General features: G+C 51.2%; 11 protein-coding genes across 11 annotated transcripts; 6 read left to right on the forward strand and 5 right to left on the reverse strand.

The window, feature by feature from the left end:
- Nucleotides 1-239: 239 nt before the first annotated feature.
- On the forward strand, nt 240-1,031 carry BJY04DRAFT_220645 (Hsp70 family protein; the record flags this gene model as incomplete). The annotated part of the gene is made up of 4 exons (XM_073716921.1): nt 240-312; nt 370-722; nt 772-816; nt 879-1,031. 4 exons carry the CDS (start codon nt 240-242, stop codon nt 1,029-1,031), a joined length of 624 nt encoding a protein of 207 aa, XP_073568865.1.
- A 2,119-nt stretch (nt 1,032-3,150) lies between these two features.
- On the reverse strand, nt 3,151-4,301 carry pyrG (orotidine-5'-phosphate decarboxylase pyrG). Its single transcript, XM_073712101.1, has 2 exons — nt 4,068-4,301; nt 3,151-4,008 (listed from the first exon to the last, which is right to left on the reverse strand). Exons 1-2 carry the CDS (start codon nt 4,222-4,224, stop codon nt 3,314-3,316), a joined length of 852 nt encoding a protein of 283 aa, XP_073568866.1. The 5' UTR covers nt 4,225-4,301; the 3' UTR covers nt 3,151-3,313.
- BJY04DRAFT_194642 (MAPEG family protein) lies at nt 4,302-5,223 on the reverse strand. The gene is made up of 3 exons (XM_073712102.1): nt 5,108-5,223; nt 4,857-4,992; nt 4,302-4,781 (listed from the first exon to the last, which is right to left on the reverse strand). The coding sequence occupies exons 1-3, from the start codon at nt 5,137-5,139 to the stop codon at nt 4,500-4,502; spliced, it is 450 nt and encodes a 149-aa protein (XP_073568867.1). The 5' UTR covers nt 5,140-5,223; the 3' UTR covers nt 4,302-4,499.
- A 167-nt stretch (nt 5,224-5,390) lies between these two features.
- Nucleotides 5,391-7,691, reverse strand: BJY04DRAFT_105246 (putative diacylglycerol O-acyltransferase (DgaT)). Its single transcript, XM_073708011.1, has 4 exons — nt 7,022-7,691; nt 6,934-6,974; nt 5,896-6,883; nt 5,391-5,848 (listed from the first exon to the last, which is right to left on the reverse strand). Exons 1-4 carry the CDS (start codon nt 7,269-7,271, stop codon nt 5,643-5,645), a joined length of 1,485 nt encoding a protein of 494 aa, XP_073568868.1. The 5' UTR covers nt 7,272-7,691; the 3' UTR covers nt 5,391-5,642.
- Nucleotide 7,692: 1 nt separating this feature from the next.
- On the forward strand, nt 7,693-10,079 carry BJY04DRAFT_105265 (WD40 repeat domain-containing protein). The gene is made up of 4 exons (XM_073708013.1): nt 7,693-8,110; nt 8,167-8,282; nt 8,337-8,537; nt 8,585-10,079. Exons 1-4 carry the CDS (start codon nt 8,029-8,031, stop codon nt 9,959-9,961), a joined length of 1,776 nt encoding a protein of 591 aa, XP_073568869.1. The 5' UTR covers nt 7,693-8,028; the 3' UTR covers nt 9,962-10,079.
- Nucleotides 10,080-10,197: 118 nt separating this feature from the next.
- Nucleotides 10,198-10,681, reverse strand: BJY04DRAFT_220650 (uncharacterized protein; the record flags this gene model as incomplete). The annotated part of the gene is made up of 2 exons (XM_073716922.1): nt 10,198-10,318; nt 10,392-10,681. 2 exons carry the CDS (start codon nt 10,679-10,681, stop codon nt 10,198-10,200), a joined length of 411 nt encoding a protein of 136 aa, XP_073568870.1.
- Nucleotides 10,682-10,928: 247 nt separating this feature from the next.
- Nucleotides 10,929-13,353, forward strand: pex8 (putative peroxisomal membrane protein Pex17). Its single transcript, XM_073708014.1, has 4 exons — nt 10,929-11,091; nt 11,144-12,147; nt 12,196-12,644; nt 12,698-13,353. The coding sequence occupies exons 1-4, from the start codon at nt 11,018-11,020 to the stop codon at nt 13,271-13,273; spliced, it is 2,103 nt and encodes a 700-aa protein (XP_073568871.1). The 5' UTR covers nt 10,929-11,017; the 3' UTR covers nt 13,274-13,353.
- Nucleotides 13,354-13,363: 10 nt separating this feature from the next.
- On the reverse strand, nt 13,364-14,555 carry BJY04DRAFT_194660 (protein-S-isoprenylcysteine carboxyl O-methyltransferase). The gene is made up of 2 exons (XM_073712103.1): nt 13,650-14,555; nt 13,364-13,567 (listed from the first exon to the last, which is right to left on the reverse strand). Exons 1-2 carry the CDS (start codon nt 14,416-14,418, stop codon nt 13,479-13,481), a joined length of 858 nt encoding a protein of 285 aa, XP_073568872.1. The 5' UTR covers nt 14,419-14,555; the 3' UTR covers nt 13,364-13,478.
- Nucleotides 14,556-14,662: 107 nt separating this feature from the next.
- Nucleotides 14,663-15,990, forward strand: BJY04DRAFT_105339 (trimeric LpxA-like protein). The gene is made up of 2 exons (XM_073708015.1): nt 14,663-15,091; nt 15,202-15,990. Exons 1-2 carry the CDS (start codon nt 14,934-14,936, stop codon nt 15,728-15,730), a joined length of 687 nt encoding a protein of 228 aa, XP_073568873.1. The 5' UTR covers nt 14,663-14,933; the 3' UTR covers nt 15,731-15,990.
- Nucleotides 15,991-16,437: 447 nt separating this feature from the next.
- Nucleotides 16,438-24,642, forward strand: BJY04DRAFT_220654 (putative ubiquitin C-terminal hydrolase; the record flags this gene model as incomplete). Its single annotated transcript, XM_073716923.1, has 13 exons — nt 16,438-17,068; nt 17,132-17,285; nt 17,343-20,076; nt 20,132-20,293; nt 20,348-20,498; nt 20,547-21,139; nt 21,188-21,291; nt 21,344-21,540; nt 21,592-22,155; nt 22,212-22,263; nt 22,316-24,396; nt 24,451-24,507; nt 24,557-24,642. 13 exons carry the CDS (start codon nt 16,438-16,440, stop codon nt 24,640-24,642), a joined length of 7,566 nt encoding a protein of 2,521 aa, XP_073568874.1.
- Nucleotides 24,643-25,140: 498 nt separating this feature from the next.
- BJY04DRAFT_105363 (fungal specific transcription factor domain-containing protein) lies at nt 25,141-26,868 on the forward strand. Its single transcript, XM_073708016.1, has 4 exons — nt 25,141-25,339; nt 25,387-25,715; nt 25,788-26,234; nt 26,326-26,868. Exons 1-4 carry the CDS (start codon nt 25,225-25,227, stop codon nt 26,710-26,712), a joined length of 1,278 nt encoding a protein of 425 aa, XP_073568875.1. The 5' UTR covers nt 25,141-25,224; the 3' UTR covers nt 26,713-26,868.
- The last annotated feature ends 269 nt before the right edge of the window (nt 26,869-27,137 follow it).

Consider the following 27,137-nt stretch of genomic DNA (forward strand, 5'->3'; position numbering starts at 1 on the left):
CCTCCCTCACCGCGAGCAGGCAGCTGACGGCCTCAGAGACATGGAAGTTGAGACATGGATCCGACTGAGCTGTTCCAGACTGAAGTCTCTCCCTCTTATTATTAACCCTCTTCCTTCCCCCATCTCCTTTTCCTCATCTTCCTCGTCTTCTTCCCGTCTGCTCCCTTGTTCCTTTATTGACAAAGACTCTATCACCCCGCCACAACAATCTTACAACTATACTATACGCCGTATACACTATGTCTCAAGACAACGAGGCTGCTCCGTTATTGCCGGTTATTGTATCTGTCGACTTTGGCACTACAGACACTGGTACGGTCCTTGAGACACCTTGAATTCCACTCAATTACTGACAGCTTGATCACACAGCCGTGTCCGTTGCGAAACCATCTTTTAGGACGCAATCGTCGTATACAGCCCCAGCCGTGTACATTGGTGTCTTTGAAGGGTTGCACAAGCCGATGGAAACCGTTGCCACCGATTTTCTGTCCAAGATATATTCCGAACTGCCTAGGATTCTGGGCTGGGGTCTGTGGCCCCCGATCAGATTCATCTTTACGGTACCCGCATCGTGGTCTATCCACGGAAGTCAGGCTGCTACAAGGCGGGCCGCGAAAGAGGCAGGTCTCCTCAATCGACCAGAGGATACTTTGGATTTTGTTACCGAGCCTTATGCTGCAGCTCTGTACGTCCTTAAAGCCCCACGCGCCCCGAACTTTCAGGTAACATCCCCCTTTGAATCACTCACGAAGTTGTCTGACGCCGCTGCAGCCTAAGGACGGTGTCGTTATATGCGATGCCGGTGGTGGAACTACGGTATGTTCTTAGCTAATCTCAGGTTCGTCCTCTTACACCAGATGCTCATGGCTGCTATCTAGGACATTACTATCTTTAACCTGTCGAGATCTGGAGAGAGTTGGGAATGGAACCAGATTACAGCCGTCCAGGGTGAGTTAGCCAATCCCAAAACGAGTTTTCCCCAGTCAAAGAATGGCACCTTGCTTGTCAGCGGTCCCTCATCACCTTTGTGAAGTCGTTGATGTCATCCTAGTAGAGGTATGCGATCGCGAGGCCGAGCGGTTGTGTTGCGCCGGAGGCGAGCGAAAGCGGGATCCCCTAAAGAGTATACAGAGTCCTCACAGTTAACACAGTCTCGAGCATAACGGCAGTCACTCTGATATGTACAAAGAAATTGCATGTACCTCCTTGAAATCGGGCTAGCAAGCGCTCTGACGCATCCTCACCGGTCATCTTCGGAGAGTCCAGTTTGACCTCAGCAATACCGAAAGAGCTATTGGAGAAGCCTTTCCACCATGGCTTTCACTAGGTAGGCAAATGGGAACCGTGCTCATGATTGTCATGCTATGATCAGTGCTTGGACGTGTGATGATTTTCTCGAAACGATCATTCACATGGAAAGCTTCCAAGTCTGGATTCACATTCTCCTATCTCTTTGTTGAACCTCAGATGGTGGGATCGGTACGGGCTATCTGTGTGTGAGGGCTGGAAAGAAGGGCTTGTCGTAGTCATTGACGCTCGGGGGGCTCGTTTTGGGACGGCGTGCTCTGGTGCGAACTTTCGAACAGGGTGAGGAGGTACAGGAGTAACGCAGCGAAGATTTGATTCTGTTTGCGATGGATGGATGTCCAGGAGGCACGGTAGCGAGTCGGGTTCTTGTCTAAGAAACCCAACAACACGAAAAAAGTCAATAATAGAGATTTCCAGACCCAGAGAACCATTAGCCCATTGGCAGGAATCTTGTGCACGGCATTTTTGATTGATAATGTAGTCTAAGCATCGAGAGAGGAGCTCATCTCTCCAATGTGTAGGAGCACCAGACCAACCAAGAGATCATTCTAAGACATGCAGCACAGAGAGAGATCTCAGCACACCAGTCCCTCGGATTACGCAATGGTCAAGCCGTGCTCGTCTGTGATCTAAGCGGTGATGATTGTCAGTCATTCAAGGCCATCCACACCTGTTAATAGCGTGCAAAGGAGCTAGACATTGTTGTCTCCTGTATTTCTGTCAGGGATACCACGCAGAAGAGGATCAGGAAGTGATAAGATGCTTGCATGGTCGTTGAGTGCAGCTGACGGTTTACCTGCGCCTCAGCAAAGACATGAATCTATCCCTCGCTGTTTTGATCTTGACCAATGCAAACAAATGTCGATGCAAAATTCCTCATACCTCTTCGCACACCATTTACTCCTGCCAAGGGCTGTGAGAATGGTAGCAAACCGTGTCATGGCCTGGAGTCGTGCCAGAGGTTGCAAAGAATCATGAGTTCTTATTCCCCCTACTTGAGATAGTGAAATCTAACCCCGACTTCGTCATAGGCTCGAAAGCCCCCCAACCTCCCCTCAAGCGAGAACAGCCTCAAACCCGAACAAAATTAAAGCCCAATATCAACAAACGCGTCGGTGGCAGATTCGAATGAACCAGCTTTGGGGGAAGCCAGCAGCAGCCAGGCCCCCATTTCGAGGAATTCGCATTGCCTTTCCCCTGACTGTCAAAAGCAAATTGAGAAGTGCGCACACACCCTGGAGAGAAAGTCAAACCGTTGGAGGCATGGTACGAGGCAGCCAGTGGACATACAGGCAGTTTCAGGGAGGAAGGTGGTTACAGGATGATGCTTCCGACGGGACAGGATCATATCACTGCGGCTGGGCAGCGGCTGGGCAAACGAATGGCTGGGAATGCCCAGGCGTGAGCGTATTTACGAGTACTTGGTTAGGGGGAAAATGCAGAAGAAGCAGCTTGATTACTACGTGAAGGACAAACTGCATAGCATCTTCGCACGGGTGGGCCTGGCTCAGGAGAATGATAACTATCATGTAAACGGCTGTGGAGGAGGTTTCTCCAACCTTCATCTCGACATGCTGAAACTGTCCCTTCGGTGTGGAGGAAGAGGACATAAAAGGCATTTGGGGACATTGTTGAGTCACATCTGACTGAAGTGCTGGGAAACCTCTTGTTCTGTTTCGATCAAGGGTTTGGTTTGATGGATAACTCAGAGCCCGTAGTTAGGTCCAGGACTAGAAAGTAAAGGCGATACCAGCAGTCAGGAGTCAGTATTTACCAGCAGATTATCGCAGCATCACAATCGGGCCTGGTCTGCAACCGGATGTATATATGAAAATCGGTGTCTACCATTGCAACTCGTTTATTAAATGGCGGGCTTCATGGGGAAAATGCCTCTGACCTATGACCAATCCAAGAAAAGAACGATGCTATTTATAGAGAACAACACCAACTCCCCTCACTGATTCTGGAGGGTGCATAGAAAGACAGATCTGCTCGCTGGATCTACCTATTTCCCCCCACCAACCCTCTCCAGGTAAGCCCCCCATCCAGCATCCCTATACCTCCTAACCGCCTCAACCGGATCCTCCGCCTTATAGATGCCCCTCCCCGCAATAATAAAGTCCGCGCCACGCCCCACCGCCGACTCCGGCGTCTGATACTGCTGCCCGAGCTTATCACCATTATCCGAGAGATTCACGCCCGTTGTAAAGACCACAAAGTCCTCCTCGTCCGCCCCGTTTCCAGCCTCATCACTCGAAAGAGCAGCCCCAACCTCCGAAAGCGCCCTCGTGCTCACAAACCCCATCACAAACCCCTTATACCGCCGCGCATACTCCACCGAGCGCTCCGTGTAGGACCCCGTCGCCAACGAGCCCTTGCTCGTCATCTCAGCGAGAATAAGCAATCCTCTCTCCTGCGGCGCGGGGAAGTCGGGAAACTCGGTGGTCTTGGCGAGGGCCTCCACGATCCCTTCGCCGGGGAGGATGGCGCAGTTGATGATGTGGGCCCATTCGCTGATTTTGAGCGCGCCGCCGTGGTACTGCTTCTGCACGGTGTTGCCGATGTCGATGAATTTGCGGTCTTCGAAGATTAGGAAGTTGTGTTTGGCCGCGAGGGATTGGAGAGTGGTGAGTGTTGTGTCGGTTAGGTCGGAGAGGATGTCGATGTGGGTTTTGAGGACGGCGATGTAGGGGCCGAGGCCTGTGTTTCTGTTAGTTGCGTTCGATTGGGGGTAAAGAGCAGTGGAGAAGGGCGCGTACGGTCTGCTAGGTCGAGGAGCTCAGCGGAGGTGGTTACGTCTGCGGAGACGGTGACGTTGGATTTCTTTTCTTCGGCGATGGTGAAGAGCTTTTTGGTGAGGGGGTTGGGGTGGTTGAGGGCGCGGGTGGAGTAGGGGAGGTGTGATTTGGAGGACATCTTGATTGAGTATAGCCGAGATTGGTGAGAAGTAAGGTAACAGTTACAGTAAGTGAGAATTGAAGAAGTGAAGCTGTCAAGTGGGATGTATAGACAGAAAAAGACTCCCCCACCATGCTGGTGCAATTTTTGCTCCGGCCCGATAAGATAACCCCCGTGCCCACATCATTAGTATTACCCCAACCCGCCAATACCTATCACTCTGGTGACTGCAGTACGTTCCTAGTCCTACTCGTACAATTTGTTCCTTCGCGACGCTTCACCCTCCAAAGATTTTACATGAAATCCTTCGCAACACCGAAAACGCTCAATCCCCAAAGCCCCGCCTGCGCAAACCAGAAGAACGCCCCGTTGTACCGTCCCCGGCCCTGCGGCTTATCCGAGTAGACGTATCCAAACATGAACAGCAAACGGAAGAACGCCCAGGCGGCACCAAGCCCAGCTGCGATCTGCGGGTACTTAAGGCCGGCGATCAAGATCGAGAGCATCGTCTGCGGGGCATTCTCGAGGAAGTTTGCGTGCGCGCGCTGGGCGCAGTTAAATTGGTAGGCCTTAGGCTGTTATTGTTGATAGTTTAGCATCGTGACTATAGTCTCTTTGAGTTCAAGATAGATGAAAGATGGATCGCGTACGTTCGATTTACATTGCTCAACGGTCGCGTAGGTGTGCGGGTACGGCACGCCAGCAGGCTTTCGGAAGGTCCCCACGAGGTTGCCATGTATGAAGCTGAGAACGGGGATCACGCCGAGCGAAACGGCGATGACGTATCTATAAGATAGCGGGAATATGCTTAGCAGATTATGGCTATCGATGAACGATGGATGATTGGGCTGGGTTGGGATGTGGAGGGTAAGCACAGGAGCTGTGGTGCGGCGTAACATACCCGTAGTTTCCGGGGATGGTAACCTCGACCATTGTAGCGGCGAATCAAACCGAAGTTGGAGATAAGTAAGTGGTTGAATATCTGGACAATGATATTTCGTTTTGTTTTGAGGCTATGGCGTGATGAGAGGTTTGTGGAGGAGGCGAAAAGGGTAAAGTTATATAGTTGACGTCGATCGGGGCCGGGACGAAGATTCCATCCGGAGCTGGCGAGAGCCGCGTCCCGGGTTTTCAGGCTTCTCGGGCTTTCGTATACATTTTTACCCGGGGTTACTGAGAGCCACCGCAAGCATTGATCTTCGCAAGTCTTCTTTCAGGGCCATTTCCAATGCTTGGTAAGTGTGTTACACGAGGTGCCTAGCTGAATGCCGCATGGCTCTACAATCTGTGTTGTGATCCGATTTGCTTTATCCGAAGATGTATAGTTGTCCACAACACCTTCGAAAGTTCGATCAAATTCGACGACTATCTAACTCGGGATAACTCTCAAAAATATCCATGGATAACGGACTCGGCACATTTGCTCGCCGACGGACCTACGGGTGTGTTTTGCTGACACTGCCGTACTTCGCTTGCCATGCAAAGAAATAGAGCAGCGTTCCAAGAGGCTGTCCCACAACGCAGAAAGACACCCAGAAGAAGGAATTTCCAATCGACTTTCCAAGGGGGGTTTTGAGCTTTTCGAAAGGGGCAGTTAGAAGGATCAAAGGCAACTGGAACAACATCGCGAAGAAGGCGACCCCTGCTGTCGTTAGAAAAGTTTCCACTGATCGTCAGGCAAGGACATACCAATTATATTGTGGGTTGGAATGCCCACGAGGATCTCGTGTAGCACGGCAGAAACCGCAAAGACTACGGTGCCAGCCGCTGTTGAGCTCCAGCCACGAGTGACGAGCGGCAGGAACACATGTCGCTTCATGAACGTATAAACAGGGCGATTCCAGGACCGCCAGTACACGCCGAAACTCGGGCTATTCCACCAGTCCGTGTAGAAATCACGATCTCCAAAACGCATGATCTCAGCCAATGCATTCAACAGGGACTGGAAGATGGCGTAAAACCCGGCGAGCCAGACCACTACGGAAATCGTTGAAAGCTTGAGCCCACGTTCCAGAATGGACCCAAAGTGTAGGACTGCGATCTTCTCAGTCGCATTCCGCAATAGAGGCGCAGCGTACTGTGCAGAGAGCAGCCAAATCACCACTGAGAGGCAGCCGAACTCGAACAGTCTCTTTCCAACAAACGACCAACGGATGCGAGGTGTTCGCGGGTAAACGGGTTGGTAGACGAGCGTGGGCGCGAGGAGGAAGTAGGCTAGGTTGCCAAGCGTGATGTTGCGCGGATACGGACAAGTCCGGTAGAGCTCTGGGATTGCAAAATCGGTGGAAGGAGAACCGAGCATGGCTCGACGCAGATCGCGATTCGTCAACGCGTACGAGTACGACTTCAGCGATACAATGAGCACCTGAATTTGACATAGCGTGCCGATTCCAGGGTGATTGATATAGTAGTAGATAACGTAACTCGTCGCAGCCAGCCCGGAAAAGCTGATGATCGAATGCAGTAACGCGATGAGAAACCAAGCTCTTCTAGACTCCCGCAGGATTTTGTCCTCTTTTTTGGCGAGGCCAATGATGCGCGACGCACGCCGTGACGCCGTCAACTCGATGAAGTACGAGCACAGCAGCTGACAAGGAATCAGAACGGAAAGGATAGCCCCGATAACAACGTCTTGTTTGCGGTAGTCATGGCACTTGATGCAGAGCAAAACTCCATACTACAGCACGTTAGACAGCTCCGACAATTGCGTCATGCGGTAAAGCTCACCTTGAGGAAGTTCTCAATAATGAGCCGGAGGTTCATGGCCACTAATAATGGTTAGCAGACAACTAGGCATCTTGCAGATGCAACCCACCTAAGACGACTATCATGAGGTTGCGAAAACCCACGAAACTCGGGACAGTGGTCGCATCTCGGCTGAGGCATGAATGGCGGACTGTCGAGTGGATAGCTACAACATGGCGATAAGTCGCAGTCTTTCTGATAGCTGGTTGCTCGGGCCGATTATTAAAGGCAGGCTTCTGAGAAGCTCCATTGGAGCTTGTATGGTTCCTGCGGGCGTTGGCGGAAGAGGGAGCAAGAGGAGAGCTTTTGGCGGCGTCCATCTTGTTCCTAGAAGATGTTGGATAACAATAGGTGTGCAATATAGGAGATTTATGAATATATGTCAATATGTGCTGTTGAGAAGCCGATAGCGTGTTCACAGCTATCAATCTGCGACCTTCTCAGCCCTGCGACGAAGTGGGGAGGATCAGAACATCGGATAAGAATATCGATCGAAAGCAGACTACATTCCAATCAATTCATGACAGGTCGGGAGACAGCCAAGCGCTGTGTAGGCGACAGAGTTCGGAGCAGGGCAAGGAATGGAATGACGGAATGAGGAGGAATCGAGCAGACGGCGGGGTTATCAAGGATTCAAGACCTCACATCGCGACAGAGCATAGGCCTTGACTAGACCAGGGGAGGAGAGAGCCGTTGTTCCACCTGCATATGGATGAATTAATTGGGGAGTTTCAAAGACATCATTCGAGAACTTGGAACAGTCGCCGACTAAAATAGCGCGTGCACGCCCGTGGGCAGCTCTGGCCCGACCCAATCAGTGTGGCCCGCATGCGCTCCGCGTCGCAGGTGCAAAAGTCCCTCCAGCTCGTCCCTTGTCAACCCTGCGAAACTGCAACGCTGTCGCATATTACTCTGTGCTATTCCTGTCAAAACCGGGTCCATAGCCAGTTCTAGCCGTATCAACTTCGTTATCGGCCCCGTTTAGCTCACGCCGCCTTCATCCCTGTCATGGTCGCGAAGTCCGTCCATTGCTTTGTCTTTGCGCCTTCTCCAGCTTAGGCCGACCGATCGATCGCAATGGCCTACTACGAGGATGGCGGAAATGACTCGTCGTCGTTTGGGAGGAATCAAGGCGGCATTCAAGGACCTCGTCGGCCCAGTATGCTTCATATTATCTGTGTTTTGTCCCGCCGGACAGCTAGCTAAAGCTCACAGGACTGGTCACCGACTATGGCTCGTCGATGGTACAATGGATGCGCAACCGCCGACCGCGATACCAGGGAGGCTATCGGATGGAACTAGAGAGGCCAAGTGCGAGCTATATCGTGGATGTAAGTATCGTCGGCACGTCGATCGGGAGTGAACTGACAATCTTGCTATCATAGATGCTACCTCCCCTCGCTCGGATACACTCACCAGTCGATACGATCCCGGTGCGACATTTACATCAATCAATCGGAAAATCGAAGAAACCGATCACAGTCGTCCGATGGACTCCAGAAGGGAGGCGTCTTTTGACCGGCGGACATACTGGCGAGTTCATGTTATGGAACGGCACAGCTTTCAATTTCGAGACGGTTATGGATGTAGGTTTTTTTGCCAAACCGAACTGCTCGGTGACTGACTGCCGCAGGCACATTATGATCAATTACAAGCAGGAGTCACATCATTGGCGTGGTCACACAGCAACGACTGGCTGATTTCAGGAGGACAGAAAGGTGACGTGAAATATTGGAGGCCGAATTTCAACAACGTCGAGACCATCGATGACGCGCACCACGACGCCGTACGAGACTTAGCATGGTCACCCAGCGATTCGAAATTCCTCTCTGCATCCGACGACACCACACTCAAAATTTACGACTTCACAGCCAGAACGTGCGATACTGTCCTGACGGGCCATAACTGGGATGTCAAATCGTGTGATTGGCATCCGACAAAGGGTCTCCTTGTTTCCGGGTCCAAAGATCATCAAGTCAAGTTCTGGGACCCCCGTACCACCCGTTGTTTGACGACGCTTCACAGTCATAAAAATACAGTAACGACGACCAAATTCTCGAGGGTGAACAGTAACCTTTTAGCAACATCATCGCGGGATCAGACGGCGCGCGTGTTTGATCTACGCATGATGCGGGACATCTGTATTCTCCGCGGCCACGAAAAACCGATCTCTACACTCACATGGCACCCAGTGCACAGCTCTCTTATCTCAACCGGCAGCGAAGATGGATCCTTATACCATTACCTACTAGACGAGCCTAACCTGCCTCCAGGCCAGATGCCTACTATTGCTCCCTATGACAGTCCGGATCCAGCAAACACACCAGCTCAGGTTATTTTCCCGGCCCACAAGGTACAATATGCCCACGCCGCGACTATCTGGACGCTCGACTGGCATCCTCTCGGCCATATTCTGGCTTCCGGTTCAAAAGACAACTTTACCCGTTTCTGGTCTCGTGCCCGACCTGGAGAAACAAGTTACCTCAAAGATAGGTTCCACATCGGAGAAGAAGCCGCGGAAGCTCAAGGAACATGGAGCCGCAACTTTGGGAAACGACAGATGCGCGAAGAAGAGGAGCAAGAGCTACAAGACGAAGCGGACAGTCTGGTGGATCAACGGAAATCTACAGGAACAGGCCTTCCTGGGATCCAGAGTGCGCCTCAACAGGACGGGCCGGGGGCATCTTTGCTACCGGGCATTGGCGCGGCCCAGCCTCCTCCGCCACCTGGACTCGGGGCTCAACCTCCAGCAAACACCTTCCCTCCAAACCCGCAATTTCCCGCTTTCCCCTTCGCACCACCTTTCGCTGGGGCTCCTCCCATGTCGGGGACTCCTCCCGTACCTCCACCGAATGTCGACCTCGCGGAACTGCAGAAGCAGCTTGCTGCACAGGGAATAACCTTACCGCCGGGTTTCCCTCACCATTTCACACCTGCACCTCCACCAATGGGCGGCGGCGGACTCCCCGGTTTACATGGAGGCTTTCCTCCTGATAACAATTATCGATGATCTGATGTATCTTAAGTTCGATAAGGATGGTTTGGGGTGGCGTAACGGCGGGTATCATCTCGACATCGCATGGCGACGGATATGATCTAATCTGTGAATGTATCATACCATCTCGACGCGTTTGCCCTGAGTTGGAGCAGATGTTGCATTTTCGGCGTATAGTTTCTGTAAAACCACGGTCCTAATTAGTCTGGACCTCACGATGAATAGCCATACATACCGCTGCAAGCATTTGTTTATAATCCGCCCGGCATCGGGAAACTGGACAATATCAGGACCAAGATATTCACTCCGCCCCAGATAATCGGAATCCACGTAGACATCCTGAAATTCCCTGCTTCATACACCGAGCCCAACCTATCGCAAACATATTAGCCCAGCCTCTCAACCTCGGCTATCTCCGTTAAAGCCAGGTGTAGTGGAAACTCACATTCCCCCAACTATACTCCCCGCAAGCAACGCCTCCAACCCACCAATAACCGCATAAACAACGGGCACCGCGATGCATATCCTCCAATTCCGACCTTGCATGAGCAGTGCCCATGCGGCGACAGCCAAGTAGCATGATAGATAGAAGATCAACGTCCAGTAGAGCGTAAATCGCCAGATGTCTTTCGTATGATAGAGGTAGAAAGCGATATTGCTGCGGCCGGGGAAGGGGTCGTAGAGCGAGGGGAAGGGAGGAGTTATGTAGTTTATTGGGACACGGTTGTTGGCCATTTTAAACCGCGACGTCAGATATAAAAGGCGGGAGGTGTGTCCAGGTGCATGGTATCGTATCGTGCGACTGCCGTGGTATAGTTAAGAGGTGATCGATGTAATGCGATGCTCAGGGTGCTGAAGTTTCTGCCTGAGGCAATTACAATAGCTCCAGGAAAGAGCCTGTTTGTGCTGTTTGCATCTGGAGAACGCTATGGCGAGTAACCTCGGCAGGTGATCCGTCCGCGGCAATTGTCCGCTGATAGCACACGCCTCGACTGTTGACATCCTTCAATCCGCATCACTGATCCTCTTCTATGTGACTTACTCCCGCAATTTCCGCATCTGGATTTTAAGATGGCGACGGAGCGCTCCCTGGGGGCTTTACTACGATCCCTACAAGCTCCATCCGACGCCCAAGATGGCCTCAGGTACCTCCGATAAGCTCGGTCCACAATGCGACAGCTAACATCTGTTTACTAGTTTGCTACCAACCGCAACGAGTCTGCTAGTCGCTCTTAAGAATCCTCTCAACATCACGCTTCTCGCCTCGCAGCTGCTGGCAGCTCCGGCGATATGGGACCACGCCGTCGACCTGCACTCCTGCCGGAGAATCATCAGCGTCTTCAACACCGCCGCCATGGCCATACTCCAGAGCGAAGAGTCCGAGGATCCGCGGATACCTTGGGGCGGACCGGGTCCGAAGAAACTGGATCGTGAGCAGTGGGTTAAGGCTGTCGTTGGTGGAGCGGACGAGAAGTCCCCTCGTTGGAGACATCTGCTTTTGATAGGTGGTGTGCTGCTAGGCTTCGAAGGCCAGGATAGACAAGGACTACCGATGACTTTGCGGAAGAAGCTCGAGTCTGCGCTTGTTACGGCTGCGCATTTCTCTCTAGAGGAATTGAGGTCTCCGGATGATGTAGAGGGGCGGTGCGTTACGATGGTGCTGAATTATTCGTTTGAGCTGCTGTCGGACGTTGAGAGGGCCAGGCTGGAATATGATCGGTTGCTTCCGGTTATGGTTCAAACGGTGTTATTGTCATCGGAAGGTCTGGAGGGAGGTTACTTCCTTGGGACTGTGGATCAGGATATTGTTCAGGCGCCTTCGAAGCGGTTTGCGTGGCCAGCGCAGTCGCCTACGTTTGAGCGAGTTACGGCGATTTCATCTGGGCCGCTCATTTCGGCGCTCGGTCCCTTGTCGAGGCTTATCGCTCATGCGGTTGAGAATGTTCAAGATCCAAGGCTCGTTGCGCGGACGGTTGCTCAGATTGCGGACTTTGCCCGGACGCTGGGCGTGCAATGGCGGCAAAACAAACTATCGGAGGTTGACAAGGCTGAAGAAGCAGAGTTCTTGGAGCCAGATTCGCTTAAGAACACGATACCGACCTTGTGGAAGGTACTCCGCAGCTGTCTTTATTCTGTAGTCATTATCCTTCGAGCTGTCCTCGGGCGAGTGATCAACGACCGTGCCCTTGCCTCTGACAAGAGTGAGTCTTTGACCAGCAAAGCGCAATTTTGATCTCTAACTGTTCTAGGTGCGCCATATATTGCAATGCAGACCCTCCACATTCTCCGCAACCTGTACTTTGTCTCTTCTCGAATCGGACCGAATTCCTCCTCTCAACACACATTCGTGACACTGGCAGCTGTGGATATCCTTGCCCATTACCCTGACTTGACTGAGAACTTCCTAAAGAGCATCAAACCAACCGAGCTTGGCCAAATACCCGCCCATCCGCTCGACCGATGTCTTGATCTGTTCTTCCTAAACACTTCTGAGCTCTTCACAACTGTTGTCCAACCGCAATTCAGCGAGGAACTGCTCATTCAAGCAACACTACCCTACCTCTCAGCAGGAGCAAACAACCACCTTCTCGAAATCTTTGAAGCCGCCCACAGTCTAGCCCTAGCGGTCTTTGCAATACCTAACAATGCCGCTGTGGCAGCAAAACACCTCCCCTTCTACCTCGACAACCTTTTCGCTGTAAGTCAGCCCTTACCCCAGCACATCATCAATCGTGTTCTCATCATTATCAGGTCTTCCCCACAAACCTCTCCGGTCGCCAATTCCGCCTCGCCTTCAAAACAGTCCTGCAAGTTACCGCCCCTCCCTCCCCAGTCGCAAACCGCCAACCCCTCCTCCCCTCCATCCTCCTCGAAATCCTGTACGACCGAGCCCTGCATGCCTCTACAACTCCACTTCCTCCGTCATCACAACCATCAAATTCTCCAGATCCCGACATGATCCTCTCCGAGAAACCAACACCTCCACTCTCTGAACAGGCAACACTCACCCTAGCGCTCATCGACAGTCTCTGTTTCTTGCGTGTGGAAGACCTAGAAGAGTGGTTACCTCTCACAGCAAATCTGATTAACGCGATTGAGGCGCGTGACATCCGGGGCGTCTGTGTCGAGAGGTTCTGGGATGCGTTGAGTAGTGGGGAAATGGACGTCGAGAGGGCGCATTATTGCGTTACATGGTGGAGTACATTGGGCGGGAGGGAGTTGATTCTTTATAGCGATAAGGCGAAAGAGCAGGTTGAGGCTCAAGAACGAACGGGGGCTTATATGACTGGTGCGGTCGGCAGTGTTGCGCCGGAGAGCAAGCTATGAGTGGGCTTGGAGTGCGTATAACGCGGTGTTTGTGCGTGATATTTTACTTGATACCATATATTTATGTTGGCAGCATCGCATATCTACAATGTGAGACATGAGAGCGACATTCGAATTAAACCAAATAATATACAAAGAGCCTACCCCATATGCAACCAGTTACAATCTTGAATCCCTAACTCATTAACTCCGCGTAGGTTCCCGATTAAGGAATCCCCGGGATCCCAACCTGAGTCCTCTTCCTATACTCGACATACTCATCGCCAAAGAAAGCAATCAGGAACTTCTCCTCCCCTAAAAACCACACCATATCAGCCAACCGCTCATCTCAGGCCTCCAGCAAAAGGAAAGCCAAAAAGATGGGAAGAGAACTTACGACGAATCCTCTGATCAAAAAACCTCCACAGCACAACCGCATACCCAACAAAACAAACCACATTCCCCAGCACCAACTGCGTGCCCAACCCCCACCAAAAGAACCCAAAGTAACTCGGGTGCCGCAGCCACGCATAGATCCCCGTAGTCACAAGCATATGTCCGTCCTTCCGCTCAACCTGCACCAGGTGGTTGAAGTTGCTCCCCGCTTGCGCCATTGCCAGGCTGCGCACGACCTGGCCGAGTATTATTAAGAACAGACCAATCACAACTTGGATTTTGAGCCCGGCGATCGGCGCTGTAAGGGCTGAGTATGAGTTCTCGGGGTAGATGTAGTAGGAGATGAGGCATTCGAGGGCTGCGGAGGAGTGTGCGATGTTGTAGGCTGCGCCGTTGGAGGAGAGGAGGAAGGAGGAGACGTCGGCGGCCCGGGTGTTGAAGGTGGCTGTTGTGTAGAATTCGAGGAAGTGGAAGAGGCTGAGTGAGGCGAGGAAGAAAGGGAGGCGCCAGAGGTGGTGCTGCTGGGTGAGGAGGTGGAGGGTGAGTGTTGTGGAGAGGCTGAGGGTTGTGCCGAGGAGGAAAGCGCGGATGGAGATGCCGGAGAGGGATTTGGGGCCGGTGGGGAGGAGGGAGGATTCGGTTGTTGTTGTTGTTGATGCTCTGACTGGGTTTGAAGGGGTGCTGGCGCTGGCGCTGGTGGAAGGTGGGCGCCAGGTTGTGTATGTTTGTTCGGGGGTTGCGGTGTTCGGGGAGGATGAGGAGGCTGCCATGGTGGTGGTGGTGGTGGTGTTTGGTGGGTGACCAGGAATCAATGTAAAGAAGGGATTAATTAGGGAGTGACAGAAGAGACAAGACGGTGGGCTAGCTTAGAGAAAGACTGCGGCCAGCATAGTGTGAATTGGGGGGTACTTGAAGGAGGAAAAACAATCGACGGAGGTATCGGAGAACAATACAGTAGTATCAATCAATGGTGGAGTCAACCTGGGAGCCTCAGGAACCAATGCCGGCCACTGTCCGATCTTCAGCTGTCTGATGCTCTTTGTTCCTCACCATTTCCGGAAATTGCTTTGGGTCTAGATCAATATCGAATGTGATGTCCCTCTATCACTCACAGGATAAGCCTGCAAATGCTTTGTAGAGTAACAATTGTTATCCCGATCAAGCGTGGCCGGCCGCATGGATCTATATTTATGACGATCGGAACTTTCATCTCCAACTGAGCTTCATCTTCCCCGCTTTCTGCGCGATCTACAGACTACCACTCTAGAACAAAACATCTAGAAGCATGCCTGATACAGAAAAAGAAAAGATGCTGCGGGGTGAGCTCTACCATGCTTTCACCCCAGAGCTAGTCGCCGACCGTATTCGCTGCCGACATGCCTGCTCCCGCTTCAACAATGCCGGCGAAGTCTCGCGACGCCGTCTAACCGAGCTTTGGAAGGAGTGAGTGCCAAAGACACAGGTACCGATGTTCTCGTGGCGATCCTTTGCGTATCTCACATTCTAGCCTTATTAGCGAGAGCTTGCTGACTTCGTACGGCCCTTGTCCATAGTATCTTCCAGGATCCAACTCCACTCCCGCCTGCCAAAGACGACCCCGTTGAGGATGATGCCGCCCTCGAGGGAGTGCCATGGATCGAGCAGCCTATCAGAGTGGACTATGGATATAATGTGAAGATCGGCCAGGGGGTGTTCATCAATTTTGACTGCGTCATCATCGACACTTGCCTCGTGACTATTGGCGCGCGGACGATGTTTGGGCCAAAGGTGTCTCTGTATAGCGGGACGCACCCTCTTGATCCAGATCTACGCAATGGTACTTCAGGGCCAGAATTGGGCAAGGAGATTCATATTGGCGAGGACTGCTGGCTGGCTGGGAATGTGACTGTTCTTCCAGGGGTGACGATAGGAGATGGTGCGGTGATTGGAGCGGGGAGTGTGGTAACAAAGGTACGTTGTCCTGTTTGGCATTTAGGTTCGGTTTCTGACGAAGATGTCTGTCTAGGATGTTCCTGCGTGCCATCTCGCTGTGGGAAATCCCGCCAAGGTAATACGCAAGATAGAGCGTTCTGGGAAGAGTAGTTGATCGATAGAACAATGATCAAGATAAGTAAGGCATAGCTTTAAGGTTAGATACTGGAACCAAACAGCTGGAGTAGGACTATCTATGTCACCTTTGTGGGAATATATATTTGTTGAGTTGTTTATAGTGTCGAGGCAGCCCGCGGGCGAGCTCTCTTGTTGCCTAGAACAGAGGTACAATATGAGCACCGATTCGTTTCAGCGCAATAAAAAGAACAATCTGGCCAATAGCTTTTAAGATATAATTGCTCAAACCCCAATTCCTGGGAAGTGAAGTGACTTGTGAGAGAGAGCTCGAGGCTACCTAACAGGCTAGAGGGCCTCCACCGCCAACGTCAGAGCTTCTGGAGTCAACGGCCTTCCAGCTTCTCCCCGCCAAACCTCAAATAAAGAAAGATACGAGCGAGAGGCCACCAGCATTTCTTTGAAAGAGATTTCTCTGTGTTGAGTCGGTTGATTTATCGAGCAAGGGCTCCTTGCTTCAGCCTTGCCTCATTCTTATCTCGCTTCCCTCGCTCTTCGACTCCGCTCTCCGTCAACCCACCTGCGTACCTTACCTTAGCTGGCTGCATATTTCCCAGCTTTCACTCTTCACACTCTCTCTTGTAGCCACCACACCCTCCTCCGGCTTGGTAACTTTTCTTAGTCAACAAAGTTTCTACCGGCCAACACTTCCGTGTCCTTGAAGGTCGAGCTAGAAAAATGTCATGGCAGTTGCCCCGCTAGATAGCTCTAGCACCCCGCCTGACGCTACTGCTTCCACCGACACGACGCGTCCGCCCGGCGATTCCATGGAAGAAATCGACCCCCAGTCGACTCGGAAACGTCCTCGTCTTGACAGTGGAAGCGGTGCCTGCGAAGCTTTGCCTGCCCCCAACGAGGCTTCTGCCTCACTTTCCGATCTTGCCCCGGATGCTCCTGCCATAGAGGACCAGGAAGCTCCTGTGCCTAACCGTCCAGCTAGCAGGATGACTATCAATATGAAGTCTCCTACGACCGCCGATAACCATTCTCGCACCCTCGACGACGTTATTCCGATCGAGATCCCCGATGCTGATGGCCCCGCGCAACCGAGCGGCGAACGTATCGCGAATGCCACTTCGTCACCGTCTTCACCAGCCCATAGCCCGGAGATCGAGGTTGCGGAGTTGGAAGATATGGACCAAGACCCCAACACTACGAGTTGGAAGTCTTTGGGGGACGCCCTACGCGATCCTTTGATACCAGATGTGGTGGAACTTCGGGAGCAAGTCTGTTTACCAGATACTTTCCCCGTGGTTGAACATGATCGAGAGCCGCGTGAGAACGTTGAGGAGCTGTGTGCTATGCTCGAAAAAGGTGAGTGGAGTTTGCGATGTTCTGCCGTTCGCCGTTGCAACACTATACTGAGACAACTCTTAGCATCCGAGTACGATGTTCTGGTCCTGGGGACAGTGAAGAAATGGTTTGATACTGTGACAGAAAATCTAGATCAGCTCTCGCACGAGTCGGTCATAGACGCCCGTCATTTTTGGGCTGAGATACCAACATTAATGGAGGGATTGCTTCGCAGATCGTACGTGGTCATACTTCTACTCGCGGATCGTGAACCAGAAAACTGACGTACATTCAGTGATGATTTTCAGCCAGACGACTGTTCGGACTTCATAAGGTCCCTAGAAGGTTTTCTTATCGGCTATACAAATTTGACGATCCACCTCATACGATTGGATACACTGGAACTAGCACAGCTGGTCGACGAACCCGATTTGGAAGGACTGGACTTGGTGTCGCGGTTTTATCTTCAGCCTCTAGCTTGGTGCTTAACCCTCGACAACAAGATACCTTTCTACAATGCTATGCGACGGCGGTTTGGCTTTGAGGTACCAAACATGGTAGCTCGTCTCATAGGACGGATCGCCGCGCCCCCGTTGGATGGCCCCCAATGCCTCTCAGAATACATATCCTTCATCATCAAGCTTGTTCCCCGCTGTCCTCAGCTTTCCGCCGCTCTACTTTGTGCGCTGAATATTGTCCAGCTCTTGGCAGAATCAAATTCTGGACACATTGAACACACCCCTGACGACCACTCTTCGGAACCTTCCGAGAACAGGCAAGCTATGGATGCAATATATCATTTGTTTCGTTCCGTAGACGAGGTGTACCAGGCACACATCACGAAAAAGTCCCCTTGGATAACTAATGACGTTGGTGTGTCGATGCTTCGCCATCTTTCATATACCTACTTGGCCCTTGCGAATCAGAGTCCTGCCGTCGCATCACATATCGCCAAGGACTTATTAGTATATACTCCCGAAGGCATCCAGGCAGACGATCTCACATGGGCCATCTTTTACACCTGGAGATTTGGCGTCCTAAAAAAGCAGGTTATGGAAGGCCGAATGGAGCTTCGTGTCCTTGGGATTGAGACAATGCAGCAAGATTTTGTCAGCATCTATACCCAATACATGCGGAAAGACACGGCTGCTGGAGTTCACAATCCGGTTGTCCAGCATATGCTCAAACTCCTGAGAGAGAGTAGGATTGTTGAGTACATTGTTGGCGTCGAGTCCCATCCTCAGCTGATCAGCAGGAGCTTTAACATCGTCGGCTTTCTTATCGTGACCGGCACCTACACAGAGGCGGATACAGATTCGATATGGAAGACAGTCACAGAGAGCCCGGACCCCCGAACGGTTTCTGAAGTGCTCGGCATGCTTGTAAAGACATTCGGCCTACATTCACATGAGACAGACGCCTTACTTTACTTGTGCTCTAAGCTATTAGAACTTCCCCTCGCACGGTTTGACGCACGGATGCTGGAGTTTTGCGAACAGCTCTTTCCCCATTTTCGCAACCGGGCCTCGGAAAACCAGAATTCCTTTGACACTCCACATGTCGATGGTAGACCTTTCCACTTGTGCGTTCGCCTGATTCGGGAAAGCGCTGCTTCTCAAGAACTTGTTATGGATCACAAGACTCTATTACAGAAGTTCGCAGCAGGCCACTTGAGCGGCTTGATGCATGCTGGTCTCAGCGAAGCGGATAAAATGGGCATTTATGAGATGTGCATCCAGGATATTGCGGACAGAAATCAGTCCAGCGTGGGAAGTATCCAGGCTTTGAACGCTCTACTTAATACCCCGGATGCTCAAGAAATGCGCAAACTTGCCATGGAGTTCAACCTTACGTTTTTGGCGGTAAATGAACTCGCTGAAGTCATCGAAGGAAATCGGATCGACTTCGCGGATACATTCTCCTCAACTGGGTTCATTTCTCGCGTGCACTTGCTTGCACGGATCATTGACAATGTTCCGGAATCCATTAGCCCAGAACTAGGTGACGTTCTGTGGCACAAGATTCTCATGTATTCATCTATCGCCCCGCAAGCAAAAAGAAGTCTCTGGGAGATGCTTTGTTCGATCACTCGACACAGCACCAAGGAGAATCCATTCATTGATCGCTGCATCCATCACTACCTGCCAAAACTCTCGCCGCCTGCGGATTATTCCCAGGAGGTACTCGCTTTTGCCAAACAAACCATTTCATATGAGATTCGCTTTTATCCTCCATCGATGGCAGGTGATGATGAAGTGGTCTCGATTCCTGGAATGGATCGGATATGGAATTTCATCTTGACTGCACCTCCATCCACGATTGAAGCCGACGCAATAGGCTTTGCTATCGAGCTTTACCTCGATCATCATATAATCCACCGTTCACCTCGCTCTGCTGTTGAGGCTACGCACATGGCGTTGGTAGACCGCTGTGTTGACCAGCTTAAATCTGCAGCAGCAGTGCTCAAATCACACCCTGGCAACACCACGAATGGTGCTGGAGATGCAATGGTCCTCGAGCAACACGGTAGTGGACTTTTTGCAAATGAGCTCAAGTTCAGCCGTTCGCTATTCTTCCTCAGACAGTTCCTACAGGCATTGAGAGCTCGTCCCCATTACAGCCCCCCGCAACAGTCTCCCCCCACTCTGCCGGCTCGGCCCCTGAAGGGTGAGTCGATCGATATACGCTACCAGGCATTTGACGGTGGCGTACACTCGAAGGTTCGCGTGCTGCCGCTTGGCGATCTGTCCACAGCAGCTGAACTTGTGGAGGCACTGGTCAAAGTGACTGGATTTCCAAAAATCATGACCATTTACGCAGGGCATAAGGTTGACTTTCTCGAAAAGCCTGAACAGACCCTTCGAGAGCTGAAGCTTGGGTCAGGATTGGTGATTGTTCGGAGAGACCCAAGTAGCCGAGCGGCCCCTGGGCGAAGGCAGCAGCCCTTGACGATGGTAGATAATGAGGTCTTGAAGCATTTCGACGACCTTTACGACCTTCTCAATCTCGGCGACAACTTGGCCAAAGAGGTATGTATAGTATATTGCTTGATGTGCGAAAGTATATGCTTACTTACCTTCACAGATATATGACTTCCTTGTGGTCTTCCCCCCTCAGCAACGGGTCATAGATTTTGTTAAATCTAACGACGAAACTGATGAAACCATTTTCCCGATGGCGAAACCGTATAGCTTCCTCTACTCCGTCAATGCACTTTCCGAGTGTCTTCGAGAAGAAGCTTCAGAGGTTCGTTAGCCGCAACCATCGGGCTGGAATTGCAAATGCTAATTCATCTGTCAGCCGAACCCAAGCGTCGCCTTGATAACACACAGTGTTCAAGCTGTAGTTGCCGCTTTGACACGTCGTGAGATCACGGAGACGCTGGCAACCTCACCCACAAGTATCTTGCTCGCCAGTAGCCTGATCGACTGTCTACTACATGCCATTTTAGGTAAGTTGATGGATGCGAAGGGTTGCCCAATTACTGAACTTTTATTAGTCAAACCCCCCGCATCGAATGATGTGCCTTTGATACCGAATCCTACTGCATTGGTCGCCCAAGCAGTCCGGATTATGGAGGTTGGGCGAAAGCTCTCCGCTCCTCAAATCACGGACCTTAATGCGCTAAGACTGATATGCTACACTTTCGCCGTGCTCGTTGAAGGATCCATTAGGGACCCTGGTCTCTGGAATGCGACAAAGGAGCAAGTTAAGTTCGAACAACTCATATTTTCTCTTTTGATAGAGGAAAGTCGTCAGCCCATTCGGAGAGGGATTGCGGACAATATTTCCCTTGTATGTAGTCAATCGAAACAGCTCAAGAAGCCAAAACTGCCGGCCTCAGGAGCACAAGAAACGCGGGAGGCGGCTCTGGCCGAGAACCCCACCAGGATATCCATACTCGCAACAGTCTGGGATGCCTTTGTTCTTACCTTTCCCCGCGTTATAGAATTCCCATCGCAGTCCCAGGAGTTCTTCGAGATCGCATACGTTGTGTTTTCTTCCGTTGCGGAGAAATCGCCTCGGGATTTGATCTTCAGCGAGTATCTCAAACAGTGGAGCACCATAATGCTGGACCACAGGACGAACGAGGTTTGCTCCCTATGTTACTCTGCCGCTTCAATAACTGAATGGTGATAGTTTGTTGGAAGAGAGCCTGTCGATCATCTTATTCTTGGCTTCTCTCGTCTGCTAAAATCTTGTCTGGACATTGCTAGCTCAGCCGATATAACCATCGATACGTTGTAAGTGACCGGCCTGTCTTTGGGTGTTCGCCGGCTAACAGTCCATCATCAGCGATCTTACGGAACAACTCTTCGACAACTACCTTTTCCCTGACCTTTCCGACCGATCGGAAGAGCCTATCACGCCTCAGATCCCGGTCATGCATACTCAAACGCGTCAAGAGCTTTATAGCATCGTGAGCCTGCTCTCGAAGTACGATGATAACTACAACAAGCTTGTCGCGCGATTGGAAGATATTATCCCACTAGGTGCGTGCCAGATGCGGCTTTCAATGCTTTCCAGACTGACATGCCTTCTAGATCATACATATCAGCCTGGCTGGTGCTTTGAACGACAGAAACTCATCCGTGCTCCGGAGGGATATGCTGGATTGCGAAATCTGTCAAACACTTGCTACATGAACTCTCTTCTGAGCCAACTTTTCATGAATGTGGGGTTTCGTGAATTTATGTTGGGGCTCAACCTTACCGACCCAGCTGCTGCCCAAACTCTTCTTGATGAAACTAAGAAGGTATTTGCTTATATGCAGGAATCCTGGCTCAAAGGTGTCGACCCTCAAAGCTTCGTTGACTCGATCCGAACGTACGATAACGAGCCCGTGGATGTGACAATTCAGATGGATGTTGATGAGTTTTACAACCTTCTATTTGACCGATGGGAAGCGCAAATCTCAAATCCTGAAGATAGGAAGAGTTTCAGATCTTTCTACGGTGGCCAGCTGGTGCAGCAAATCAAGTCAAAGGAGTGCCCACATATCTCCGAGCGCCTTGAGCCCTTTTCCGCCATCCAGTGTGATATTAAGGGCAAGCTCAACCTTGAAGAGAGCTTGCAGGCTTACGTCGAGGGGGAAATTATGCAAGGAGGTAAGGCTTCATGTTTTATATGATCCGCCTCAGTGGTGGGACTAACCATTTCACAGACAACAAGTACTCCTGCACGTCTTGTGGACGCCATGTCGATGCTGTAAAACGGTAAGTGAAACCATTTGTTGGTCTCCATACACTGTGATGTTGACCTCTCTAGGGCCTGCCTCAAGGATGTCCCTGACAATCTCATTTTCCATCTCAAAAGATTTGACTTTGATATGGTCAGCATGATGCGCAGCAAGATCAACGATGAATTTCAATTCCCTGATAGGATAGACATGACTCCTTTCACAGTGGACTACCTTTCTGATACGAATGAGAACGTCCAGCAGGATATCTTTGAGCTAGTAGGTGTTTTGGTGCATAGTGGTACCGCCGAATCTGGCCACTATTACTCATACATTCGCGAGCGACCCGCTGCAGATGGCACGGCCACCTGGGTGGAGTTCAACGACTCAGATGTGAGTAGGTTTGATCCAAACAGGATTCCTGAACAATGTTTCGGAGGCTATAGTGACTCGCTCCATTCCGCCTCTGTCGGCCAAGCCCGCTTCAACAAGGTTTGGAACGCCTACATGTTGTTCTATCAACGTGTTTCAAGCATGGAGGCTGCAAAGGTAACCTACAATGCGGCGGAAAACCAATATCCTATCCGTGTTCCACTTCCGGTCAATCTTGGAAATCATATCGTGATGGAGAATGAGTTGTTTGTTAGGACGTACTGTCTGCTGGACCCGTGCTACACCCTTTTTGTTCGTTTTCTCGTCACTCAGCTCACAGAGGACAAACTTGCGAGCACTCAAGGCAAGATCAAATTGGACAAGGCGATGGTTTTCATTACGCTGGACACTATTGAACAGTTGATATCTAGAACAAAAGAGTCGGCTGGCTTTGAGGCTCTCATGGGAGAAATTCACCGGATTATTAACGAAGTTCCAAAAGGATCGATGAGAGTTCTCCAGTGGGCTACCGAAAGGTCCGCCGCGGTTCCCCATCTCCTCAAGAGTTTTCATCCACAAACTCGCACTGGTTCGGTTAGACTCTTGGTCAATGCCTTGGCGAGAATTCGAGAGCTCTACCTTAAGGAGGAAGACGGAACCCTCGAGAAAAAGAAGTTGCACACCCGGTACCTGGACGAGCTCGAGCATCTCGTTTCCACACTCGAAAACATGTGGCTGACGCTGCACGCCGTCGGGCGCAGCTGGGATGATTACTTTGAGCTCTTGGCCGTGATAGCGAGCTACGGCAGCCAAGAAGTTGAAATCATACTTGACCACGGTTTCCTTCTGAAATGTCTGGAGATGGTGTGGCTTGACTTTGAGGATATCAAAAGGTTGAAACGCCAGTACATTGCATACTCCAAAATGCTCGAGAAAGGTAGAAAATTTTCTCATCGAAAGCTCATGGACTTGCTAGCCATACTGCTCTCGCGGATCGAGCTGTGCCTGCCGCCATTCTCGGATGACGAGCGCGAAACGCTTGGTGCTGACAGGTTCTCTCTCACGTTCAGCGAGAACGACCTCATACGAACTGTTGGGGACCATAGAGAATTGATATTCTTGAAAAAGGTTCTTCAGCAATGGCACAATCCACAAGCATCCCGGAAAATAGTTGGGTTGCTGTTGGATGCAGAGCCAGGTGCCGGCCTTATGGATGGGATTCACCAGGTCCTAAGGGTTGGCTTGCGGGCTGCACCGGCTGAACGATGTGCGCCGTTCCTGGATGCCTCGCTGGTGCTCTGTAGAAGGTGTGCGGATCAGGGGAGGATTGGCGCTATTCTCAGCTTTGTCGCCAAGGGGGTGGACACAATCAATGATAGTGGAGGAAGGGAGCACCTCTCGTTCTTCACCAACATATTAGCCAGCCGGAATGAGCGACTTGGCTTGGATGAATCTTGGTTTCTGGCACAAGTGATCGCATTGATACCTTACTGGGTTCCGGCACTCCTCATGTACCCCGAGAGGGCCATACGGAACATGACCATGGATCTCCTGCGTCAAATATTGTTCAATGAATCAACGTCCTCTGTGAGCGAGGAATGGCAGACACGCCACGCAGCGATTGCGAAGGATCTGGTTTCAGCGAGCATTGACAAGTTGGATAAGACATACCTCACAGGACCTGGGATGAGCGTCGAAGCACGAGTGTTGGAAGCCATCCGGGCTGTTGTTGAGCATTGCTTGACGACTTACTTTGATGAATCAGAGGAGGACCAGAAGCTGCTCAGCCAAGCTAAAAGTATGTCTTGCTGTGGAATGAGTTGTCCCATGTCCCATAAGCTAACGTAACCAGTTGTCATGGCGAGAATGGAGGAAATGACGGTCGAGCTGCCCGAGGAGTTAGCGTCCGGTAGGTCTATCTTTTTCTTGCGCCCACTCCTTCTAACTGCAGAGGCCAGAATCTGATGTACCTTCTCCAGAGGAATGGGAAGACAATTCTATTATGGCGAGTGACTCGGAAATGGGGCTGGTTGGGACGCCCTGAGCTGAAGTTGGACGCTTGAGGCTCGAAGCACGAGGCTCAGAAGTTGAGATGACATTATGAACTGCGGCGCCTTGTATCACAATGAGAGACGAATTTATGAAAACGAAAACGGGGCACACGCAACCCATTCTTGCTTGCATCCATCGGCGTTTTCCTCAATACTAGAAGTGGGCTTTTGTTTCGTTTTCATTTCAGCTTCGGCCTGGCTTTGTATGAGTGTGGACTGGCGTTAACGAGGGAATGGGAATTGAGCTTTTTCGTTTACTATTTTATGAGCTTTAAGTTACTTGGTTCTTTCCTTTCTGTTTTGCTGGTTGTTGCGATACTTTTTTTTTGGCTGCTGCTTAGCTGCTATGGTCATACACACTGAGAGCGAAGAAGAAATGTGTATAATACAGCAGAAGCATTAGACCAGTAGCCATGAATCACTGGAGGCGGAATGACGCTCAAGCCTTGACTCCTGTTCTACTTCGTGATAGATTTGGATGATCTCCCCAAGGCAGCAGTCATTCCATCTCCTGAAACGACACCCCCACCCTAAAGCAATCCCAACCATTGACCAAGATTCGAGAACAGAAGTAAATGATTGCAAAGATGGACAAGAAAGAGAAGCCCCAGCAAGCACGACCACCAACACCGCCAGCCATCACCCCGTTATCTCAACATCAAACCAAGGCCATCCTCCAAGCGATCAAGAGTAATACAGTCCCTATTATACCAAGATCAGAAATCTAATATGACTAGAAAATCGCCCCATCTGTCTCTCCGCATACCCGATCTCCGAACTCAGCTTGATCGAGCACTTTATTGACCTCGGCACCAACGCACACACGCCCTCGCGGTCCTCGAGGGTCCGCCAAACAGAAGATGTATCCACACACCTCGCATGCATGTATGGCATTTTCCACCATGTTCTGAACGAACGGCTTTCTTTGGGGAGTCCGATTGCGAAGGAATATGATATTGAGAGTGCGCTTGCAACATGTGAGGCCAACCTAAACATCTTGCTCCAGGATGGTGGGAAGACAACCTTCGAGCCAGGGCTGGGAAGTGTGCTTGCTTTGACGTTGGGCGTGTGTTTGCCTTTACCGTTTCCTCTTTCCCACCTAATTTAACCGTGTATGATACTGATCATTGAGGTGCAGGCACTTCGACCTCACCTAAGCCCGGCTGTCTCCTCTCGTCTGCTTGGAAAAGCAGCAGAACAGTGTCTTGCGCTCGGTTGGAATGTTGATATCAGTCATGCGAATTCTTCGAGTAGCCGGAGGTTGTTTTGGAGTGTGTACATGCTTGAGAAACAGATGAGCTTGGCTTTGGGCCGGCCGTCCGTGTTTCGGGATGGAGATGTTAATGTAAGGCTTCCGATTTTGGCGCGGAAGGAGGGTGTCAGGAATTGGGATGAGGTGTTTCTGAGTCGGGTGGGGCTTGCGAGAATCCAAGGGGTTGTGCTGGGGATTCTGTATGAGGATGGGAAAGACAGCAAGATGAAGGAGGAGAAAGAACGGGGCGAGGACAGGGAGATTGACGATTATGAGAAAAGGGTTGGAAAGGCTGCGACGGAGTTGGAGGAATGGTTTGGCCTGTTGGATTCGGTGAGTACTCGATTTCTGTTCTCGAGCTACGTAGTTGATATACTTTCAACTATAAGAATTTGCAGCCGGTTAATACTCATTCTGATAACAGCTCTCCGCCGACGGAGTCGAACACCGACGATTGTTCAACCTCCAGAGACAGATCCTGGAGGTGAGATACTACTCGACTTACACGGCTTTGCTTCGAGGACCGCTTTGCTCTCCACCTGCGTCTACATCTACCTCCTACAAGCCCGTACCCCCTGGTCTAATGCCAGAGAACGGGAGAAACCAAGCACACATCAAGCCCGAGTGCTTCAAAACCGCCCGCGCCACCATAAAAACCTACATCCGAGCCTGCAACGCATACAAAATCATCCTCACCATGTCCCCATCCCCATCCCCATTCGCAAGAATCTACAGTCCCCTAACAGACTGGTTAGTCCCCCACCCGCCTCAAGCCATCTATACACTAACCTCCCGAAAAGGACCCTCCTAACCCCCCTCCTACACCCAATAATAATAACAACCCTCCTCTCAATCGCATCCACAAACCTCGAGGACGTCTCCCTGCTCTCGGATCTAGCAGAAGCACTACATATCCTGAGACTACAAGCGCAGCCCAACCCAGACTCATCCCCTCCTCATCCATCTGAACCGGGCCCAGAAACTGTCTTAGAACGGCTCTACACGCTAACAGTTTCTTTCTCGAAAATCGCCATGGGTCTCGTTAAGCGTCGGCTTGAGGGTTCTTCGAATGTTCAGCGGTGGAGCGATACGTGGGTTGAAGAGAGGGAGTCTCGACTTGATTCAGCCCCGATTACGCGGTTGAGCAGAGATAGAGAGTCTGCGCTGTTTATTCCCGATGGGGAGGGTGAGAGTCGTGCTGTGGCGGGACAGGACTCTGGGGTCGAGGGGGAGGGG

The sequence above is a fragment of the Aspergillus karnatakaensis genome, assembly GCF_047715665.1.
Source record: "Aspergillus karnatakaensis strain CBS 102800 unplaced genomic scaffold BJY04scaffold_41, whole genome shotgun sequence".
NCBI lineage: Eukaryota > Fungi > Ascomycota > Eurotiomycetes > Eurotiales > Aspergillaceae > Aspergillus > Aspergillus karnatakaensis.